At 38.9% G+C, this 24,714-nt stretch overlaps 1 protein-coding gene across 3 annotated transcripts in view; it reads left to right on the forward strand.

Moving 5' to 3' along the window:
• Positions 1-15,374: 15,374 nt before the first annotated feature.
• Positions 15,375-24,714, forward strand: part of SHPRH (SNF2 histone linker PHD RING helicase) — a 46,130-nt gene continuing 36,790 nt past the window's right edge. The window contains exons 1-9 of one of the 3 annotated variants that reach the window (XM_042881465.1): positions 15,375-15,493; positions 16,015-16,093; positions 17,039-17,712; positions 18,220-18,349; positions 20,016-20,228; positions 20,548-20,626; positions 21,755-21,905; positions 23,446-23,551; positions 24,132-24,388. In XM_042881465.1, the coding sequence (XP_042737399.1) occupies positions 17,071-17,712; positions 18,220-18,349; positions 20,016-20,228; positions 20,548-20,626; positions 21,755-21,905; positions 23,446-23,551; positions 24,132-24,388 (1,578 nt within the window). In that variant the 5' untranslated portion in view covers positions 15,375-15,493; positions 16,015-16,093; positions 17,039-17,070. The remainder of the gene's footprint in view (positions 15,494-16,014; positions 16,094-17,038; positions 17,713-18,219; positions 18,350-20,015; positions 20,229-20,547; positions 20,627-21,754; positions 21,906-23,445; positions 23,552-24,131; positions 24,389-24,714) is intronic. The other 2 variants (XM_042881445.1, XM_042881456.1) reach the window with 2 other exon arrangements.

Here is a 24,714-nt window from a genome sequence, read left to right on the forward strand (position 1 = left end):
CAAAGTCTTTCTTTTCATGATTTACTGAAGCCACCTTCTGTACATACACAGTATGCATACAAAACATGCACAGACACTGTATCAGGCACTGAAATATTTGCTTGTGAACCAAGGTTTACAGTCATCAAGTATCAGGCTTATTCAGTTGAAACAGGGATTTTAATCTCACTAATACATTTGGTATATTTTCCCCTCAGAAAGGAGGAGAACATGCTCCTTGGCAAAGCAAATGCCGCTCATTGGTGATCCAATAAAATTAAATAGGATTAACCTATGAAATTTTGGACTCACCTCTGTGACACTTTAAACAATAGCATCTACACAGACTTATGGTTATATTGGTCTGCTCTTTGCTCTTTTTATGGCAGACACGTGTATTTATTGGCCACAAGGATCCCTGGGAATGTGCAGGCTTCCACTGCTAGTTATGCACCTCCTGCTCATGCCCTGTCTCATGTCACAGCAACCTGAGTGTGTTTCACAGACTGAGGAGACTTCACATCTTTTCAAAATAACCAAAATACTTCCTCAGAGATTTAGTCAGGAGAGAACTGTCTGCCTTGTTATGATTTCAAAGGTCTCTCAAATAAATGTGAGATCCAAATCAATGCAAAATTCAGCATTCAGGGACGTCTTGTGGATTTTTGTCACTCTCTAAGGATTATAGGCTCCATGATGTGATGAATAGACTGGGCTTATTCATACATTCAGCAGTTTCAATTTCTGCCTAGCAGAGCTGTTAATAAGCTAAAATTGATTCTTTTAAGATTATTTTTTTTAAATGAACAACTGATTGCTTTATAACGTCATATTAAAAAAGAAACCCTCAGGAGAAGTTCTCTGTGAAGACTGTCAAGGAGAGGGATCAGATTGCTCCTGAAAGGACAGAGCCTGGCTTCTTATAAAGAAAAGCTCATCTCCCAAATGGTTTCTCTTCAATGAAACAACATCCAAACAACACACAACAGCTGAAAGTACCCCATTTCCCATTGCCACAGAAAGAGGCATGTGCCCTAACCCGGGGATCCCCACTACGCAGGTGTCTGAAGAGTTTTGTCTTTCTGATTGTGGGGAAGTGCTCACTAGAGTGAATGAGAAGCCACATGATTGTCTTCAGTGTAAGGCAGGGTGGATTTTCACTCCTAGGTAATGTTCCAGGACAATCCTGTATTTATTTATTTCTTAACTGCAAAAATGTACTTATGGTGCCCTCTAGGCCAAAATGCTGCACAATATTTATGATGCATTCTTACACAAGCTGACTCTATCCAGCTCAATTAGTTTTGATAAAGCTAGCTCTCTTGCCCTGAAATCCTCTGATTTCCCTGAAACAATCCCCTAAGATGCAAGCTGAGCAAATAGGTAGATTTGTGCAGGGACATGCATACCAACAATCTTGTTCTACATCAAGCCAAAGAGGGAAAAGCATTTCAGATTCAAAGGGCTACCATTTCTGAGTTTCAGACTCCCTGTTTAAAACATACAGACTCCCAGGTTCATTTGGAAATGCTGGTATGAACATCTCTGGCTGGACTAACCAGGCAGGGACTTCCGCTATGTAAGTGTGAAGGGAGAGATGCTACCTTGGCTACATGGTTTGAACACAAATAACTGTCCAGGATAACTGGACACATCTACTGCATTTGACTGTAACTAATAGGATGCGGAATTTCACTAATAGATCCTGTGCTCTTAATTTGGTGCTGTGCTTGCGGGAAGTCTGACAGTTAAAAGCATCCACTGGCTGAAATTTTTTGGAGATTTTCAAGGACAGCTCTGTATAAAGCCACCTGCAGGAATCCAATCTGGTACCACAGAAAACCGGTAAAACCTATGGAAAGAAAGTCTTCACTGTGCAGATAATGAAAATATATTCCTGTTCTTTCTGACACCCAGTCTTTCATACCAGAGCTATGGGTCAGTAAGCCCTTACACTGCAAAATTTAGTTACAAAAGGAAAAGGTAACTTAGGAAAACCAAAAGTTCACTCTCAGACTGCAGTATGACAACACATCTCTGCACCACTCAGAGGGGAACCTGTAAGTATATACTAATCTCTGAAATTTTCTCCATTAACTACAGTTAGCACTGAAGAAAACAGCTCTGTATTTACCAGCTGTTATTTGTGTCCTTCATTTCACCATGTATTTCCCTTCCAGATATTTTGTACAACAAAGAAAGAAAAATAAAGTCACATTAAAAATCACAAATGTCAGAGACAGGAAAGGCTAGCAGTCTTCCCAAACATGGTTATTATTTTACACTTGATTAAAGAATTGACAGAGGCTTTGCAAATGCCAGTTTAGCAATCAAGCCATGTATAATAAATGTCTGACACATTTCAAAAAACATATTTCATTCTCCAAAAAAAAACCAAAAAACCCTCAAACAAACAAACAAAAACCCTCCAAAATTAATGGATCAAAGTGGGACACTGACTTAGGCAGAAATTTACATTCTTTTCCCATTTAGGTAACACTGTGTGCAAGACACATTATCAGCTTACATAAATACCTGGTTTTGAAGTATTGGGATAGCAAATAAGGAATGAGAGAACAGAAAACCTTAAAGATAAGTAGAATTTCATGGTGACCTTTAAATGAAATTATATCATTTTCTACTTTGCATCTTCTTTATGCATTTATATTTGTTCTGAGCAGATAGTGTGCCTGAAAACCACTAACATCAGATTCCTTTTATTCCTTTTACTTTCTCTGTATACATGTTTAAATGAACACAGAGAAGGAATATTAGAAGAATAGGCACATCTCAGAGCAGATCCATGGTTTGAGACACTGTAAGCTGCAGGGATGTAAGTGGCTTTAAATGGACTGTGGTGTTATGCCTTTCCCCTCTCTGAGACTGTATCAGCCTTGCCTTCATTGTACTATCAACAGTAAGAACTGAACAAAGTAACTGAACTGATTGACAGGATGAAGAAAACATGGTTTGGATTCATATTACACAGACACAGAAATAAAGAGGTACAGGAAATGCACTGTATACTGTAACCAGCAGTAGAAAAATTCTCTGTGACAAAACCCAATGGTTCAGCCAATGAAATATTATGTAAAATATTAGACAACACAGTATTTATTTATAATACATAGCTGTTACTCTAAGAAATTAATACACAATGAAGAAGCTAATATTCAGGTATGAGATGCAAACTTTACCATTTCATAGAATCACAAGGTGGCCTGAGCTGGAAGAAACCTTAAAGATCATCTAGTTCCACCACAGGTGCACAATGTTCAATTCTTTTTTTCAGAATATCGACAAATAAAAAAACACATTTGCAATATAACAGCTTAGTTCAGAGAAAATATAAAATAGTTCTTAATAAGCATTTATATGTGTCCTGGCATCTTCTTTAATAAAAACAAGAACAATATCTGAGTACATATGTTTCTTTTAAGTACTTCTTTTATTTATATTCCTCATGAGGAATTGCCTTGATAAGAGCATTTCCATGCAGACTTTATCACTTTGACTATCTAGCTAGGCAAAGCATTTCTGGAAGCATTTCATTACTTCAAGATCTATTAGGATCATTGTAATAACTCTCTTTTGTCTCACTTCCCTCACAGTATGCTGCTGTGGTTTGGTGACACATTAATTGCTTTTTGTCTGTGATTTCACTCCGTTCAAATGGCTGCACTGTCTCACAGGCCCACGGCCAGTAAAGGGATGCTGAGAGCCTGTTCCTCATCTGGGGTACCTGGCTCCTTAGCCACAAGGTGTAACTGCCTGGTCCTTATGGTGCTTCAAATCTGAGTTTCTCCAGAATCAGATTTTTTTTACTCTTGTTCAGATATGCAACTTTACTTAACGCTGGATTTATCATCAAATTGCCATCATTAAGGCAGAATAAGAAACATTAAACATAACACCAGCATTGCTGATGAAATGGCTAACGTCCAGGTGATCCAGCAGCTTGAATGCATTGATTATGCATGCTGTGTCTTAGTACGTATAATCAAATGCTTTCTGTCTTGCATTTCCAATAGCTACTTGCCTTTTGACAGAGATTAGATAACTAGGTAATATTTTCTTTATTTCTCTAATTCAATTATGATGAATGGCTCCAATTTGGTTCATGCATTAGGACACAGGCCTTCAAACACTATACTTGGTGTTTGTTCTCCTGCATGTCCTTCTTAAATGACTGATACTCCTCCTTTTCTGAGTCTGATATGGGTCAGATCTCAGCCAGTTTTTGTATCCCAGATCCCAGCAGTTAATCCTGCTGTGATTATTGTAGGCTCAACTACTTCTCAGAAGCACCTCATGACCATTACAGTACCATGCTGATACTGATGACAGTGTAACTGGCCTTTAAATCCCTGTAATGGATCAGCAGTCCTTTGCTGTGTTAGTTTGTTGTATAATCCTTGGTCTTGTGAATATTTGTTTTTGATAGCACATTGAAAATTAACACAGCTGGAAACACAGCTATACATATCTGCCTGAGAGCAGGCTGAGGCAGACCACTTCCTCAGGCAGACCTCCTCCTGGATGAACAATTGTGGTAACTTCATGAGAGGGACCATATTACACCACTGCTCAGAGATTTCCAGCCTGTTGGTCTTTGAAACACATAATAGATATAGACCTACAGGTCTTGCAAAGTGCCAAATTATTTTTCTCCCTATGTTATGCTGTGCTATGCTATGCTATGCTGTGCTATGCTATGCTGTACCATGCTATACTATCGCAATCAGGAAGATGCTCAGAATGTTGCTGAAACCAGGAGCATTCTGTAGATGTGCTGAGACAGTAGAGTTTGTAATGCCCCATAAGGATGATTTTCAATTTACAATGCAAAAGACATCTGCTTGTCACTGTCTTTGGAAGGGGAATCGTAAGTAATGAAGAAGCCAGGTGGTGGTTTGGGTCACCTGCTGAAGTCCTGTGGAATCAAAGCTGAGAACATCTACATTTACTTATTGAATAATTGGTGATGCTACAGAACCAAAAGCATGGACACGCATCACTATGCTAAATTTAAACATACTGAACAAAAGACAAGCTATTTGTCATTTTTTGCATGTCACTGGTAGCTGTTGATAACAAGCAAACCTGTTCAAAGCCATACAAAAACTTCATAGTAATTTTTCAGTCCTCATACTTTTGTAATTCTAATTATTCACCTAAACCCAAAAGCATATTTGATTTCACATTTTGCTGTTACAAAATTTTCAGTTCTTACAGAGAAAAACATAGCTATAAAACACAAGCAGGCCCTGATATTTTGTAAACACTTGAGTAAAAATGCTCTGAAATTTGAGACCCTCTCATAAGCTCTGATTTGGACATTAAGAAAAATGATGCATCTAAGCCCATTCATTTCTTTAGAAAATCATACTTGATGTCTGTAGCCAGGGACTTAAACTGAAAATGACCAAAAAGGAAGGCCAGAAGCAATGAACAAAATGCACAGAGAAGAACTTCACATATGGTTAATTAGAGAACAATTTATCTTAGATGTCTAAGGAGAAAAAGCTGCTGTATTTATTCTACTTACTAATGTAACACCTCCCTACCACCCAGTTACCAGAAACTATTCAGTCTGAAACTAGAAAATAAAATTCAGTGAAATTTGAAAAAGTCTCAAAGATAAACATATTTGTTCAACATTTTGAAGGTCTATAGCTGAATAGAAGAAGTAGGCCTATATAAATAACCACACTGAGAAGTAGGCAAAATAACTACCAGTGACAACCAGGTGTCCAGTTGGCATCGTGTTGGACCAGCTACAGGATGGAATGTCTTTGCCCTAGGGACTAAAGAGAGACAACCACCAGAGGTGGAGGATGGAGTGATCATTAGGCAGATGGATCACGCATGCATAACTATCTGACTTGGTTATGAAGGTGGGCTCCTTATGGAAACACTAATTCTGTCATTTGTGTAAATTCTATTTATAGGCTACTAATTGTAACTCATAAGGTGATTAGTGAAACTTGATTTGCAGCAAATGAAGAAACAGGAAGAACACATGGCTGAGGTATTCTGCCATCATCCTGTAAATCAGAAAGTATATATGTAATCAACACTTACTTCACTGAATTAATTCACCTAAGGAAAAATTTCTAAATAGCAGTTAATTGTATTATTTAGAGAACATCTCTATGTACTCAATGACGAGTTTAAAGTAAATTGTCCTCATGGTTTTCAAATCATTCGTTCAGTCCAGTTTTGTGAGAACATATTAATTTAGTGACATAGCCTTTTATTTTTATTCCAGTGGGCATCACCTTGATAGCAACAGCATACACTTGTTTTCATTTTTGTTTTCCTCTTTCTTGGCAACAATCTCTAAAAAGGCTCTTTTTCATTTTCACTGCACTTTTTCTCTAGCTGCAAATCCTGAATTCCCAATAAATTACCCCAAACCAGCTCAATTGATTTAACAGCTGCTAATTGTCACTACAGGAATGGGCAGAGATTGATTTCCATGTCATTATTTAAATTCAACAGACACTTGCTAGTGCTACATAGGAAATATCTTAGTTCCTATTGTGTTTCTATTTCTAAATGGTACCTGCACTGATTTTGTCTTTCTTGAATTGTGCTCAATCACAGGAAAATGTATTTTTCAAATGTATTATTAGATCTCTTGGCCTAAATGAACATCTTATTTCCTAGCTGGCTTTTATTTTTCTCTAAATTCCAACCACTGTCAACAGAGGAAACAAATCCGCACATCATTCTTTCTTCTTAGTATCACTTACCAGCCAATTTAGTATGTGCCATTCAAGTAATTTATGCAACATTTTCAGTCTGTTTCCTAACTCTGCCAAAATTTGCATTAAAAATCTACCATTTGCTTCCATTCTGTGGCTACATGCAAATAGACTAATGGCACAACATGCAGAATCTACCCCCAAAGAGTATTCGGGCATACATTTAATTCCACTCCCATCTAACAGAGCTTTTAAGTTTGTGTCCTCAGTTTTCTTTTTTGGAAATTGAGGAGGAGGGTAAGGTATTCAGGGATACGAGCTCAGAAGATAGCCTTCAGCTTCAGCTGTCTATTTCATTTTTAATTTTGTTTATTCATTTTAACGCAGTAAAAGCTTCATGAATAAATAACCCCTAAAAAAAGATCCGCACAGTAAATACTCAGAAGGAGTAGCACTCTATTAAAGGAACACCACATACGTTTCCTGAGCATTACAGCTATGCTTTCTGTAGTGTATATCCTTCCTAGCTTAAGACCCCCAAAAGTGAAGCGTGAGACATAGGTCTATTTGTTGCTGCAAGGAAGACCTGAAGCTGCAGGAGCAGGGTTCACTCGCTCCTTGCGGTGACAGAGTATATTTTGAGAAAGTGGAAGCAAACTGTGATGGGTGTTGTGGAAGAGTCTCTTAACATTTCCTCGTTGTAAATGTTGAAGTTAAACTTCCCTTTGCACATTTTAACTGTCTTCTTTGGGGATATGCAGTGTGGGTGAGAGGAAGCTGTTATCCAGTTTGGGGCTATTTTTAATTCCATAGTGTAGATAATATATTCAGAAACCTTTTCTTGAAGGCAGTCTGCATTCAAAGCTGCCGAAGAGTATCACGTCTTTGTATAGTTTATGGGATAATTTTCATCAGATGAAGTTCTTCCTCTATAGACAGAAGTGTATGATACCTACGCTAATTACAGTAATTGTGCATAGGAACATGGCTGTTCAGGAGAAACCATTTTCTTGGCATGCAGCACTTTAGGACTATGAGACGGGAAAGTGTCTGGATTTGAAGAATAAACAATAAGGACCACTTTAAAGCAAATGGTACCTTATAGCTTAGTGATCTTTCAAATTGATGTTATCTTGCTTGCCACAACTTTAACTTCACCAGAATCTCTCGGAAACACAAGTCATAAATGGGAAAGCATCAACATGGCTCCAGAGGGAGCTGCATTGCTTCTGCAAAAGCAGAATTAGGCAGAATTGGACAATGTGACTGTCTGGGCAGAAGCCTCCTAGGAAAGCTTATCAATCACAAGGAGCTGGGGCAAGAAGTCTTGGGAGATTATGTGGGTTCGCTTCGTGCAGATGCTGCCCCTTGATTTTCCCCATCACTCATCTCAAACTGTTGTGTTTATTAGACTTACGAACAAGCAGCAACATTTTTAAATAATGCCAGCAGTTGAAAACTCTCCTGGAATTACCAAAGTAGCAAAGAAAAACAAAACTCTGAGATTAAATCTTTCAGCTGATAACTTCTAAATGACTCTCTGAAATTAACACAGCCTTTAGTGCATTACCAGCAATATTTGTCTGCTATTCTCAAGTCTCCCAACACCATGCTGATGCACTGAACTCAGGATGGGGCTGGCTCTGCATTTTGAGGCTGGGCAGGGGCAGTTCATGCAGGCAGTCCTCCCACTGCCCTAATACAGATGGTTCATTTTGGCAGGGACCAGCACTGTTGAATCTTATGACAGTCCATAAACAAGATACTTAGAAGCATTCCTGCTTCTGCTGACATCTCTACACACAACATGATAGTACTGTTATTTATATCCTATAACATCTTAATCATTTACCACCTTCCATCTGTGCTGCACACTCAGGGCTTCATCTCTTAAGAACATCCACAGGTCTGTAAGTATTTACCAGAATATTTCTGCAACCTTTTTACGTTCTGTTACTATTGCCTAGAGAGACAAAACAAAGTAAGTGAAAAGTAATACTTTGTTGGGGGGGAGGAGGAAGTAGTAAAAAATTTATTTTGCTTTGGCCCTGTTATTTTTTCACACAAACATTTTTCAAATGTTTTCCCACCTCTCTGCGCCAATTACCTTATCAATTATGAAGACTTATTTTTATTCACGCAGGCCTGTGAGATGTAATATTTCATTGTTTTATTGAGTGATAAGTTGCTTTTCCCCTAAGACTGTAATTAAAGTAAAAGTAAAAAAGTAAATCAAAACCAAAACTCTCAGAGCACTTTAGGCCAAAGACATGCATAAACATGGTTTGATTAATAAATGCATATGTGTATACATTGTTGGAAGCACAAGGACATTTACATCCAGGGAGATTACTCTTTCTCATCAGTTAAGGTTGCTGCCTTAGCAATGTAATGCCCCAAGCCAAAGTAAAAGGTCATGTCCAGGATACTTCAGGCTCCTTTCCACCAGACCAAATGCAAGAGGCAAGAGACTTGCTCCAGGGGTCCACACTACACCAGGGGACAGGAGGCTGGAGGCTTCTGGGCTCTTAACTTATATCTCAACTATAAGTGACCAGATTTCATTGCATAAGCAGTGCAAGGCAGCCAGTTCTGCTGCCTGCTTTGCTGAAATTCCCTTGTGAATTGTGTAGTGCCACGTGAGCTTCTTTTATCTCACTACACCATCCGCTGTAGTTAGAAATATCCTTGTCTTGTACTGCTTGGCACTAACAATGTGGAGATAATGTACAACTACTCTGAAGCATGGGGTAGTGTGCTGACAGATTTGTAGCATCTCCTTGGCTGTTTTACGGGCTGCTCAGTATAAGAATCAACACCACCTCTTTCCTAAGCTGAGAATGAAAACAAATGCTGTACAGTGTGGATCTCACCTCTTACCATATAAAACTAAACGGTTCACCTGAGTCAGTGCAATAATCCAAGTGGATCAAAGATGAATTCTGGACAGATAATTAAGTACAATGCTACCCTGAAGAGAACTGTTATTAATCTTTCATGAAGCAACATCAATCTTTATGAACTAATTTTACGGCCAAACCTTGTTTAACTTAGGGAAAACATTTATTGGCAGATTTTCATCTGTGTTGTTTAAATACATTGGTTGTCAGTCTGAGTACTGCAGATCTTAGTGTACTTCTCAGTTTATAAATCAAGGAAATAACCTGATCACTGGTGAAATTTATGTTTTCTTTGACAGAAGATGCAAAGACTGCTTATCACTTCTTTAAAAAGGGAAATGGTCAAAGGAAAATTGTCCCTGAAGATTGCACATTTTTCCTTCAATTTCACTTTGAATTGTCTCTTAACCCACAGCACAGACCACACAGAAGAATTTTGCATAAAAGAGAGTTTAAGGTTTAATCTCCATATCAAAGTCAGCTGTGAATTCAAATCCTCTCTTGTTAGGGTGTGAAAATGAAGATTTTTCTCAGACCAAAAAAAAACCAAAAAAAAAAACCTGTGAAAAAAAGTAGATAATGTCTGACATATGTGCCACGAGTGTTCTTCTCTAACCTAGTGTCATTAATCATTTCATAAATGTCAATATTTTGACTCTAAATTTTCAAATGCCTTTAATATTTTATAATAAATATTTGACTTATTCAATTTCTGTCTTATTTGGAGGGGTTGCTTTATCTCAGAAACTGCAAACTTTTTATTTATGCAATTTTTCTTATGTTAAAAAAAAAAAAAAAGGCTCCTAAGAGCAATATTATAGCAGTGAAATAACCTTATTATGCATATATTTAAATAACTTCAAGAACTGGATTCTAAATCCTAGATTGTAACTCCAGCAATGTCCTAGATGCAATGACATGGTTATTTTTTTTTCTCCTGCTCTATATTTAGACAGTCTTTTTAACCGTCCTCTTCTCTTGGAAGAAGGGAGATGGGCTTAACTCCCATCAGCGACTGATCAGCTGCTACTGTCAGTCCTGAGGTCAGGTGCGTCACCTGCTTTCCACAAAACCAGCACGCAGCTCAGCTGTGCGGCAGATGGACAAGGGTGCGCGAGAACTGTGTGTACGCGTGAGCCGAGACAGATGGCCCGAAGAGCGTTATCCTGTGGGGTGTAGAGGGGCTCCTCCAGCAGATGCTGTGATAAGAGGTAGAAGGACATGATGATATATTAAACTTTTTTCTTTTGAGGAAACAGAAGTGAAGCCCTGAAGGTGAAGTGAAAAATGAGAGGCTTGTAATCCCATGGCTACTGGTACTGTTTTGTGCATGCTGGGGAGTTAGCCTACTGGCTTACACGATCTCTTTTGGCAAACAAAAATACTCTGTTCTTTGCAGAAAAATATTTAAATCTTCCACTCCTCCCTGAAGCAGTATTATAGATGTGAATGGCAGCAATTCTATGATAAACACTTACAAACCCCACTACGATAGCTACATTACTTTGAAATACCAAACACCATAGAAGTTGGGTAGAATTGAATCTACAAATAATTTCCCACCAGCATACAGACTGTTAGTTTACTGATCTGGAATAGATTGAAGCCTCTATAGACTATAGACTATGCCTCTGCTGTGGTTCATTTTTTCACTTCCTCTGCATGGTGATTTCACCTATAGGACTCAAAAGATTTCTCTTATTACTTAAGTAACCAATTAACACAGTGAGTGTTCCTTTACCTAATTTGCTGAGGCACACAGAGGCTCAGTTAGCTCTTCAGCATAATATACAGTCATTGCTGCACAAGGAACACATTACATCTACCCTCCATTTTATTCTCGTACTGCGACCATTCACGCTTCCTGCTGCCACAACCAATTTAGAGAAAAGTACAATCTAGATTTCTTTTAGAAAACTTCTGCTTGTCTTTTTGATTAAAATATTGTATGTTGACTACCATGTTGTTCTCTCTTCTCTATCCACCCTCAAAAAAGAAAGTGCTTGCAAAGTTGCATGTCTGCTGCTTTTGTAAGCTTACTGGGATTTAAAAGTTGCTATTGAGAGCAAAGCGGAATTTGTATCCACAAAGAAGAAAGGCTGTGTTCTCAAGTGTGGTCAAAAAAACCCACACAGTCTTCTTTTATGTCATGTTTTCCTCTCTTTATATAATTCCTTGCTATTTCATTAAATTTAATGGCAATTATCTTCTTTCATGCATCCATGTTCTTTAGAACAGGAGGCAAATTACTAGGTACTAATCATTTAGTTCCTTAGTTATTAGCTGCTGAATACAAATGGGCATTCTTCCACTTGCTCTTGACCCTTATTTCAAAATAGAGCTCGTTTATCCTGAGAATGAAGATATTTCCTGCAGAATGGGAGTGAGAGAAAAACAGAGACTTGGGCAGAAATCATTGTGCACAATAGGCACCCTCTTGGTGCCACTGTATGATCCCCTCTTTTGAAAGCAGAAAGCTTCCTCTTAGATTAAATTTGTAAGCAGAAAGCTTACAAATTTTATGATGACATACAGATAAGATGATAAATGAAGTTCACGTTCACCACTTTCACAAGTGCTTTTTATTTATAGTCTTTAAAAAACAGGATCATTAAAAAAAAAAGCAAAAAAAAAAAAGCAAAAAGTGCCCAGCAAACCAAAGCACAAATACAAAGTCTGGAGAAGAAATGCATAATAAAGAAATACAACGTTAATTAAAGGATGAGAACTAAGAGATTCACAGCTGTTAGCCTATGAACAAAGCTTGCTGAAGCACAGATTGTTGCCTGCTATTTCTACGTGGATTCTTAAAGTGTATGCTGAGTTTCTAATAACGGGTGAGTGACTTGACTGCAATCTGTGATTTTTGTGTGTAGTTTATTTTTTCATTTTTTTCCAACAGATAATCCCGCAGAGAATCTGGTGTGATCTTTTGGTTAGGCATTTCTGTCTGCTATTGTTTGTGCTGCCATATATTTCTATCAGAGAAGTCCAAGTGAATGAAGCATTCTTTGCACATTTAGTGGGAAGGGTTTTAAGTTTTGTTGGTCATCATGTCCTGGGAGAACTAGAGTAAGGGCTAGGTAAGATTGATACTGCTAGAAAATTACATCTCTAGTGGGTTTTTCAGTCTGAAGGAGACTGGGAAAATTTCTCTGGATGATTCATCACCTATTGGATGCAGAAGAGAAGCCTATGCCAAAAGTTTACAGCTCCCTCAGAAATTAAAAATATTCACTTAACAAAGAGTTTATGGAGGGCTGAAAATCCTGAATTATAAAAATACGAGTTGGCAGGATAGATCCATCATGTTCAAGAAAGCTTTACAGATTTATAGTAGTATAAGGCATAGCAGTGTTCATTGTTAGCTTTATAGCTAGTTGTAGACCTCAGGACATTAATAACACTTTCCTATTACTAGCCTTGGATTAGATTTGACAGCAGTTATGGATCTTTACAGGTAGCCCTTCAGGCTGCACACATATACTCTCTATCAGACAAGCCAGTGGATACAGGCCAGTTCCTGGCCAAGTGCCACAGCCTATATTGTATCTGAGGCCTTTAGGAAGGAGCTGCAGCCAGTTTGCATTTAATCGGGACTGATCTTCAGAATGAGAAGTATCCTGAAACATATTTTGCCCCTCCTTGTTGTGAATGCCCCTGCACTGTCTTTATAAGGTCACAGCCCTGATGTAACATCTGGTCTCTAATCTCAACAACTGGACAGTCAGGAAGCATGATGCTACTAATGCTAGATCAGAGACAAAACTTCAGAGACATCCAAATATAAAATAAAAGGGCAGTTGATCCATAGCGAACCGAGTAAATTATATATTCCATGTATTCCCATGTACCTTTGGCTAGGGACTAAAGGAAAAGGGGTTTATTCCAGCTGGAAGGTTTCCCTTCTCTTTTCTGTTTCCTAGTGTAATCCATATTTCATCCAGTAGAGGTGGAAGAGCAGCATCCACCATGAGACCCAATCTTTCCTGCCAACAGCAGGTGCAGAAAGCTTGTACGAGGAGTCTGAGGTCTGAGGTTCCATCTGAGGAAATGTCCCCAGTCCCAGACTGACAGCACAGCACTCCCATGGCCCCTACACTGCAGTAGCCATTAAGGGATTTGTTCTCTAACTGCTCTAGCTCCTTTCACTGAAGAACACTTAAGAACAGGAAAACCTGATGTTCACCACTTGCAATGTGACCCTGGGTGTCATCCCTTGGTGTGAACAATCTATCCAAGAATATGGCTGCTTGCCAGGATATGGGAGTGGAACATGGCAGCTTCAGAAATTCCTAGGGAAGCACTAAGCTAGAATTGTCCCTTCTCTCACTTATTGAGTTAACAGCTAATTCTCAAAAAGGCACATCCAGAAAATCAAGGCTTACATTTAAAAACAGTAACAATAAAAGATCATGTAATGAGACTTTTTGGTCACAAAAAGACAGAAAGGCTCCCAAAGCAACTCCAAGCCACCACCACGGACATGTGTGCGGCAGTGTCCAGGCCCCATTTGAGGGCATGTTCACACATATTCACTCACAGGGCTGGGCACTGTTCTCCCAGCCAGAGATCACATCATGGGTACTGTGATGAGCTACACTCATAATTATCCAAACTTTCAGCTTTTTAGACTAACAAGACACCTCCATCAGCCTGGGGCCATCAGTTCCTGTCCTAACAAGGTGATAGCAGGGCTGGGCTCCAGCTGCCCAAAGCCCTGCCCCACTCCAAGCCCATGGCCTGGCTCAGCCCCAGGGAGGTGTCTGGTGTCCTGGCGCCATACCCATGGTGGGTGGGGAGGGACAAGGTGGGCTGCAGGCCCTGCCCTAATGGAACCACAGGCAGCCCTGATAACTCCATTTTCAGCTGTTAGAATGGACATCCCCAGCAGGTTATTTCCTCTTCACCTCCTTTGCTATCTTACTTTGGTTACAGATGTATAATAGGGAGTATGAAGTAGTTGTCCATTTCACTGTAAATTTACAGTTGTAAAATGTGATTAGGTGATGATTTTGAAGTTTATTTTCATGCAGGAGCACCAAGCGGCCACACAGCAACACGTGCTGAGGAATAAAGCAGTTAACTTGCGGTCACGTAGCTGTGAGCATCCAAAAAGTTCCTTCTGCGCTGCCTACCCAGTGCTGGGCAGCTTTTCTGTGACCGCAGGAGTCCGATGGCTGGGAGCAGTGGAGAATCAGCCACAAAACAGTTCCGTAGGCTTCATTCGTAGAGACTAACAAATGGGCTAAGCAGCTGCCCTAAGGAAAAAATAAGTACTAATTTTAAATGGCTTTCCAATGTCTTTATTTACAGCGTGTGGATCTGCTTATTTCACAAGAAGATAAACGTGTTCCTAGTTTTTATTGAAATAATACTTGCAGTTAGAAATCCATTGGGCTGCTTTTCTACAGCGCTTACCAGCCAAAACCACGCATTTTAGACTACGGCTGTTGCACGACTTAATCACACTCCGTCAACCCCACCCCTTCCACCGCCAACAAAGCGCCCTCCCCGCTCGCCTGCGCACTCCGCCCCCGACACCACCGCCTCCTTCTCGCTCCGCCCCTCTGTGGGCAAACAACGAACTCCCCGCCCCCTTACCCCGCGGGGACTGACTGCGCTTGCGCAGCACCGTCGCTGTCACGCTGCCTGCTACGTCCGTGAGCGAGGTGGGACGGGCTGTCACCTTCCGCGGATCCCACTGGTTGTTCAGCAGGCCGGGGCGGGTGCGCGCGCATCCCTGTGCCCGCCTCCCCCCCCCGTTTGGGGTCGTTCCTACTTCGCAGTCGGCTGAGGCGCCCCTCCCCGCCGTAGTTTTCCGCTGCCGGATGTTGGCTGCACGGCCCTGCTCTGCGGAGGGAAGGAGCTGCGCGCGAGGGCGGAACGCCGCCTCACCCTGAGGTGCGTTGGCTGTTGGCTGTGCTCTGGGGGCCCTCCCGAGTCCTCGCTGTGGGGAAAGTCCGCTTGGCATCGCGTAGCGCCCGGCTGGGCGGCCTCTGGGGAGTGGGCCTTCTGCCTGCTGGGCTCTGAGGGGGGGGAAGAGGGGGGGCTGGAGCCTGCTGAGGAACATCAGGTGCAAAGGAGCCGCGCCGATGGCTGGAATCTTCCTTCTTCGGTTATGATATACGCTACCTCTTAGGGTTTGATTTTAAGCGTCAGCTACTCTCCCGTCCCACCTGAGTACTATGTTGGAAAAATTCTATCCTGCGTTTGAAATTCAAATGCCGCAATTGCTGAAGTTCTTTGTAAGGAAATCTTCCATTTCAAACGAAGGATGTTTGGCTTTTATAGGTTTGTCAAAAGTCAAGTGGTTTGTTTGTTTTTCTGGCAATTACCCTGTAACGTTAGAGTTGCAGGAGTTAGTAGGTTAGATCCTCATCTTCCAACATTTTGTTAGCAGTTGTGCCTTGTTTCATTGACAGTCATATGCAGAAGCTGAGTTGACATGGATGTCTAAGTATTTTTCTGTCTTTACTGTTGAAGAAAGTGCTGTAATGTGAGGTAAGAAATCTATTACTCTCTTCAAGCTCTGTAGAAAAACCACTACACCTGTCAAAAAGTAGTATTTTTTAAAAAATAACTCTTTAAATCTGTATTTAAGCATGACCATGTAGTCCTGTGTATGTAGTTACTTCCCAGATAGATTCCTTAATTTGCTTACTTGTACATAAATACTTTTTGTTCAGCACAAACAATTTATGTGTTTAGTATACATCCTTTATTTTCTAGTATTTTATCATTAAAAATGTTTTTAGTGTCCAAGCTGGAGGAGTACCTGGGTGTAGCTTTGTGGTTAGTCAGAATCAGTAAGAAGATGTGTTTACTTTGCTGATTGGTCCCACTGAAATGCATGTGGATTAAGTAAGAGCTGTGCTGCAAGCAGTCTGCATATTCAGGTCTCAGGATGTATAAGTTTTTGAAAAGGTCGATGCTTTTAGGAAGGCCAGTAAGGACTTCTAAGGACAGAATTTCAGAGTTCAGGCTCTAAACTAAAGGCTGGAGACAAAGCCCTCTGCTGAGTTTGTATAATTCCCATGAGTATAATTCCCATGTAATTTTTGAAGGAAAAGGAGAAATGTGTGTCTTCTCCCCAGTCCCACGTCCAAATCTCCTGCTCATGCTGTGTGGTTATTTGTGTTTATTTTACTGTCTCCCACCACCCCTACCATTGAGAGATTCCACTGCTTCTGTTTTTATATCTGTCCCACAAGATTCTGAGTAGCAGCTCTGAAATGCATCATTCTTGTTGATCTTCCTCTGTAACTGTCTGGCAGAATAAAATAGAGCACAAAGAAAGTGCTTTGTGTCCAGCTTTTTGCATGGGAGCAGGAGATGCTCTGTAAAACAATCTACTGAAGAATTTAGCAGCTCTTGCACAGTGAAATTTCAGTGTGGGCATTTGATTTTGTTTTACTTATCACTGACTAATACTAATTCATCTCACAGAGACTGAAAATACAGTTGAGAAAAACAGCAAAATGAGTAGTCGTCGAAAGCGTGCTGCTCCATCAAAAATAGATGAGGCAGAGAAGAAACTGCTCTGTTGGAATATGCATGAGGACCGGAGAAATGAGTTGATGACATTAGATGATGAATTGACTACTGAGGATGAAGTTCCAGGTCCTAGCACTTCCTCTGCATCCTTCTTTGTTATAAATGACGATAGCATTGATGAAGATCTCATTCGAAAAGATGACAGTCATTCAAAATCTGAGAAGTTTTTGACAGCTAATGATGGTGAAGACTTTAATTCCACCTCAACTCCCATGTCAGTACAGCTAAATATTGTAGTCTTGCCATATCATGCAGATGGGTCCTGGAAAGTTTTATTGGGAGAACTTGCTTTTTATCTTCCTGCTGAGCAAGTTGTAAATGAGGAATTCCATGAAAGGGGCTTTACGTTAATGAGAGGAGACTCTGACAATCACCTGCTGGTCTGTGTCAATAAAAGAAGTGAAGAAGAGTACAGTAATGGAGCAAAAGAATGCCTGGGTGCTTACGGGCAAACTATTTTGGTGGAACCAACTTTAGGTGGTGAAATATTAGAAGGCTTGAGGTGGTTGCAAAATAAAAAGATAATTGGACTTTATCAAAGACCTGGAGAGGGTCAAACTCTAAAGGTATTGAATCTTATATTTGTATTGTTTTCTTTTTTGTTGTTGTTGTTGGAACTATTAAAAAAAATATATATGTGTGTATATATATATATTTTAATAGTATAATATATATATTTATATGTGTGTATATATATATATATATATATATATATAAAAGTAAAACCATTAACAAGTCTGGCAACTATTGTATTTTTATAATGTGATGACATATATAGTTTCTACATGCTTATGCAAATGTTTTTCACTTGTGTTTTTTTTTTTTTCTAAAATTACCTTTTACTGTTGCACTGCTACTAATGTGTTACTCAAAGGAAACAAGGGAACTTTTGCCTATGACATTTTGTTTCTTTCACGTAGCTATTTTGGTAGGTTCATCACACCTGTTTGCTTCTGCTAATTTTGAAAATTTGGTGGTTATGGTTAGCACTGTTATTTTCATGTTCTTCTGTTTATAATATTCTTGGTGTTCTGATAACTTATTAAATTATTAATTTTATAAACATTTCTCAGGTTGGAATCTACCTTCTGGAAGCAGGGCTAAGTAAACCAGAGTTTCTCAGTGATGGAGGTGGAAGACCCAAAAAAGCTAATCAGCTAGTTCAAAAACTCATGGAGAAGTTCCATAGTTTTATAATTCCAGGTAATGAGGTTTGATTGAATGTTGATGAATAATTTTAATTATAAAAATGTCACTCTAATAATTTTAAACGTAAGGGGCATTTTAAAGTTATTCCTGCCCTCTAGAGCAGCTGTATTTTTTGGTTGGTAATATTAGCTAATGTCTGCCTGTATTAGAATCTGATCATTAATCATATATTAATTAACTTATGGTCAAGTTATACATAATAACATTTCTTCTCTGCAGATAAAGTACTGAGGCATATAGAAGCTTGTGACCTTACTGTTTGGGGATTAAATGCAGCTTTCATTAATTCTTGTGAATTGTTTGACTAGATGTAGGGTGACTCACCCAAGTTACGTAGGTTTAAAAAAAAAAACAGAGGAATTAAACTCATTAAACATTTGTTCATAGGTCGGTGCCCAACACACAACTGTGGCGACAAAATTTTTGTTACAGTTTTATTGTAAAGTCATTATAATGAAAATTGCATTATGGATTTGCACACAAATATATATTTGGATAATAAATAATCTCCAAATAAGGAGATGTCCGCCCCTATCCCTACATTTTGTTTTTATGTATTTATTTTCCTCAGTGTACCCATCCTGTTCATGTCCTTGTAGATGGTTTAATTTTAGCTTTCTGAGAACAATGTTACACTATGGCTTTCCCTCCAATTCTAGCTAGGCTTTGTATCTTTCTTTGAACTGTAGAGTTGTACACCTGTTCCCAGGTAAGTACAAGAAGCTGTTTTACTGGTACCATTCCTTTTATTTGAGACCTAAAACACTGTTGAAACTTGTCCTTACGTCGTTTGTTGCTTGATCTTACTTCAGTTTCCTAAAATTTTGACCCTTAAATTTTTGCATGAATATTTGTTCTATGGTACTGAAGTTCTGCATATGCCCATACTTGCAAATTTTGTTCAAAATACAAGATCTTTCTAAGCCCCCTAGACATACATCTCTTGAGGCTAGATTATAATTTCTGAAGTAAAGCATGATTTGTTGGATTTCTTACGTTCATATAAAGGGTGAGACTCATGTGTTGCCATTTTTTTTTTTACCGGATAAATAATTTAAAAATAATACTTAAGCTGATTGAGTAGATTTTTTTGATGTTTTAAATATGTTCTTTTATCAAGAAAGGGCTTATTTCTTCAAAAATGTACAAATCTTTTGCCCACTGTTATTTCCCCCCCCCCCCCTCCTTCTCTAAGAAGGTGCTTAGCAAATAAGACCTGGACGTGCTATCCCTGAATTCTAAGAGTAGAATAGAATCATAGAATTGCTCAGGTGGGAAAAGATCTTGGAGATCATCAAGTCCAACCACAACCTAACCATACTACCCTAACTCTAACAACCCTCTGCTAAATTGTGTCCCTGAGCAGCACATCCAAACGGTTTTTAAACCCATTCAGGGGTGGTAACTCAACCACCTCCCGGGGGAGCCTATTCCAGTGCTTAGAGGAAGAGCTTTGCCAATTACATACATCTGTGTAATGGCCATAGAGTGTTAACATTAGCTTTTAGGAAACTGCTGGTAGCTGAGTCAGGTGCAGTCATGACTTATCTTTAAAAGGGGTTCTGAGGCTTTGCTTTCATGTGTTATCTAAATAAGTTGCAGCGAAACTTACTGGAATGTTGACCAAAAGTGAATGACACTGCATCTCTTGTGTATTCAGATGTGTTGGAGGAAGATGAGGAAGAATCTGACATGGAGCTAGAGCGGCAAAATATTGAAGAGCTTTATGACTTTGTAAGGCATACCCATCAGCAGGATGTGCAACTACTGAGAGAGGATGTGCAGCATCCTGCCTTAATTCCCATTCTAAGGCCATACCAAAGTGAAGCTGTGAATTGGATGCTTCACCGAGAGAACTTCACAAGCACTCCAGGTGGTGACAAGTAGATGAGTCTGGAAAACTTGTATAAGCAAGGAAAATGGCATTGCATTGTTAGTGTAATGTCTTGCTGTTTCATTAGAAATTTCATTAATTGTTTTACTACCATTTTTATAAAAGCTGTTGGGTAGTGCAGTAAATGAGAAAATAAACCTGCTTTGAGCTGCAGGTGATTGGTCTTGTTGCTCATCAGGCATGGTGAAGGTAGATGTCTGCCTTGTGTTTAAGTGTCACCGTATGGCTAAGCAGTTCTGATTAGCGTACTGTTTGTGGAGAAACCTTTGTCATAGTAACATGACCTCTTTCTCTATAGAAAATGCACTGCATTTCTTATGGCGAGAGGTCATCACTCTGGATGGAGTGAAAATCTACTATAATCCCTTTACTGGCTGGTATGTTTTTGTGCTTATCTATTTCTGTGAACACCTCAAATATTTTATTTTATTTTTTAAGGTAAACTGGCTTATATAACACATGGCTAAATAAGTAAATCTTGAGGACATAGTTCTTGCTGCTTGTATTAACTTCAGTACAGATATATATTTACCAGATTAGTGCTCTAATTTGAAAACAATGCTAGTCTTCAGCCTTCACTTAAAATTTTTTTAAAAGCTGAAGGATGGAGGCAATGTAATGTTTTCTATTAACACTGGATGTTGCATTTATGAGGGCTGCTCTGAAAGTAATACCTCCTATTTTATGTTGGCCCATTGTGTGGCTGTAGAGGTTGAACCTTCCCACCAATATTCAGTTAAATTTTGTTGCTATGTGACAGATGGCAGCGGAGGGGTAGTCTGACGAAAATGGTGTCTGACACAGAAGTGTGGATGAAGCAAAGGTGTGGAACTGAATTCCTCCCTGCAGAAAAACTTGCTCCCACTGATATTCATTCATGCTTCCTGAGCACTAATGGAGACCAAATAGTGGATGTCAGCACAGTAAGGCAGTGGGTTCACTGGTGCAGATTTTCACAAGTGCTGCATGCAGGTTGTTTTTCATGGCTGGTGAAATGCATAGGTAATGGTACTGACTGTGCTGAAAAAGTATTTGTGGCTGAAAATTTCCTCTATCAAATAGTGTAATTGTGTTCTTTGTATCTGTTACATTTTCCAAGGAAACAAATAGGAGGCATTACCTTTGGAGCAACCTACATATTAACTCTTTTACTTTGGTTAGAAAAGAGCTAGTTTGCTTTTTTGCTGTTGTAGTAAATTTTCAGTTTTTTTAATAAATGTATAATATTTGAGAGAGAGAGGATAATGCTATAATATATTAGTTTAGCAAGATAAGACCTGTTCAGAGGGGAAAAAATGCAAACATACATGGCATACACATACATCTCTATCAAGTTTGAGTACCCAACAAGCTTGCTAGCTCTTATCAGCTCAGCTTTTCAAGGAATGGCATCATTTATTAGTAACATCGCTTTTCTGAAGCTGTACTGTGTGTTTGTCTCAAAACGTGTTTCTGTCACACCTTTCTGTTGCTGATTTTCACTTGAGAATATACTTGAATTTCAGTGTTATTCGTGAATATCCATTTGCTGGACCTCAGTGGCCTGGTGGCATTTTGGCAGATGAGATGGGTCTTGGAAAAACAGTAGAAGTGTTGGCTCTTATTCTGACTCACACCCGACAAGACATTAAGCAAGATGATCTGACATTACCTGAGGTGAGAAAACTATGGGAATATTTATTATGAAGAAAATACTTTTCAGAATTAGTGAAATGCTTTTTTTTCCTGGGGTACCTTGTTTTCTGCTTATTGAAGTCCAAAATGAAAGCTGGATTCAAGTACAGTGGAAGCATAAATACACAATTTAGTCTCCAATGTTGGAAATCCCTCCCGTTCCATTCTTTCTATTAGTGAGTATTAAACATCCATTAGACACACATTTTATGCAGAAATAAGGATGATTTAAACTCTGATTTAAGATTTCTGCTTCCTTTCAATCTTAGATAATAGATGGGTTTATTTAGCAACAATTTTCTTGTCTTTTTATTTCTGTTGTCCTGCATCCTGTGAAATTGATATTTCACAAAAAAAAAAAGTCATTTTTTTCTGAAGAAAGAGAGCCTTTATCCTTTTGTATACTCTCACCTTTCTTATGGGATCCCCTATTTTGAATTCATGGCAGCCTGTTTTGTTGCACATCTGTTCATAATCTCCTGCTTGCTTACAAATTTATGAGTCAAAGACCTTTATTCTCTGAGTAAGAGGGTCCAGAATAGGGACAAAGATTATTAGAGGGCTGGAGCACCTCCCCCTATGAAGACAGGCTGAGGGAGCTGGGCTTGTTCAGCCTGGAGAAAAGAATGCTGTGGGGTGACCTCATTGCAGCATTTCAGTAAAAGGGGAGCCTACAAACAGGAGGGGAGTCAACTCTTTGAAAGGGTAGATAACAAGGAGTCATGGGGAAATGGTTTTAAGTTGAGGGAGTGAAGATTTAGGTTGGATGTTAGGGGGAAGTTCTTTACAGAGAGAGTGGTGAGGTGCTGGAACTGGCTGCCCAGAGAGGTTAAAATTAGTTGGGACAGACATCTTAGCTAATATTTTGTTTGTTTATCAACAAAGTTGTATGATGTGAATGAAGTGTCAGAGCATGTGTCTGTGTAACAACTAACCATAGAAAAATTGGCACCGATTGATTTGTTTTCATTTTGGGATTCTTTTTTATGTCCAGATTCTTGAGTATGCATCAACTTAAATCACTAGTTTTGAATCAGTAATAACAGAGTAAATGTTATTTAGGGCAAAAGCTAAAAAGATAAACTTGTTTATTATTCAAATAATTTAGGCTTTTCAACCTGTGTTGCTTTGCTTATCTCCCTCTCTCTCTCTTTTTGGCTATATATAAAATATATACTGTACTCTCTCCCTACCCTTCCTCATCAGCAACATTGATCAGTTACAGCTGTAGATTGTTGCTGCTCAGTTCTGAAGTGAGTGAGAACTCAAGAGGCTTGCTGGGCTGCTCTTCCACTTCAGTTATCAGAGTAGAATGCTGAACGCTATTTACATCAAGCTGAATAGAGTAGGATATCATTCTGGATACTTAAAATGAGCTGAGCAAATTAGTGAGTGCGAATCATAAGAGTATGTACTTCTGTAGTGGCTCAAGACTTTTTCCAAATGTAAAAGAGTAAATTGAGTTTGGAATTACTGTGAAAAGGCGTGAGCTGATAACACTATTTAATGTTATCTGCATTAGGGTGAACTTGTGAACTTCTTTGTTCCACCTCAACCTTCACAAGGAAGTAAAAAGAAAAAACCAAGAGAGATGGAACTTAAATTGAAGGAAAAAATACAATATCCCAGTAAGTATTTCTGCTGACTTAGTGCATTTTGCTCTTGGCATAATTCATGGCCTTTGGCTGTGAGTTCAAGGGCACTCTTTGCTTCTACAGAATGCAGTGGTTCTTTTGCACTGTGGTGGAAGATTGTGTACTACAAACAGGTGATCTGCATTTAAAAGTTACTAACTCAGATGTTTGTGCTACAGAACTACATATACCTTGAGGTCTTTTATTACATATTTTATTCATTATAGTACATATATATAATGATATAGAATATATATATTTATACATATATATATATTTATTCATCATATAGTTTATTCATTAAACCGAAATACGTTGTCTTAATAAATTTCAATAAGAAAATCAGAAGGGACTGACTTTTATTGTTAGTATTGTCTTGGAGTGCATATGCCTCATATGCAAAACAATGCTTTGTACCTCAAGTAAAGCACATAATTAAAACTGTTGCCTGTACGCTTTTTTTGCTTTCCTTTCAATAAGCACAAACAGTGTTTGGAGATCCTTTAATATTCATTCTTCAAGGTCGTTCTAATTTTCTGAGCTTTAGTTTTTTTGCTTTGATTTTACAATGCAGGTTTAAGAGTGATGGTGTTAGCAGCTGTGAAGGAAATGAATGTGAAGAAGGGAGCATCCATTTTTGCAATATTTAAGTATATCAGTGCTGTATATAGATATGACGTACAGAGAAATAGACGACTTCTCAAAAGAACACTGGAAAAACTAATAGCAGAACAAGTAGTAGAACAAGTGAAAGGACATGGTCTGGCTGGGTCTTTCAAGCTGGGAAAGAATTACAAGGAGCAGAAGAGACGAGAGAGAACCAAAGAGCAGGTACAACTTGCTTCAGTTGCTATTTGAAAGAATGTTGTGAAGACAGATCTTTCTACTTGCATACCACTTGCCTGTGTGTGCAGGTTCTGTGATGCTAGCTTATTTGTAAAAACAAAAGCTGCACCATTTGCTTTGAATTTTGCCGAGAAGCTGAGATTGTAAGAAGGTTAAATCTGGCATAGAAGCATTTAACTAATGCTTTTGAAATACTGCTGTAGAAGTGGGCAGGTTTGTTGGCTTTTACCAGGAAGCTGTGTGGTAAATTCTAGTAAGCATTAAATCTCTGGTTTCAGGGTTTAGTTATATAAAATGTTAAGATCAATGCC

Source organism: Lagopus leucura, unplaced genomic scaffold (genome assembly GCF_019238085.1).
Source record: "Lagopus leucura isolate 7727_CA_CO unplaced genomic scaffold, USGS_WTPT01 Super-Scaffold_73, whole genome shotgun sequence".
Lineage (NCBI taxonomy): Eukaryota > Metazoa > Chordata > Aves > Galliformes > Phasianidae > Lagopus > Lagopus leucura.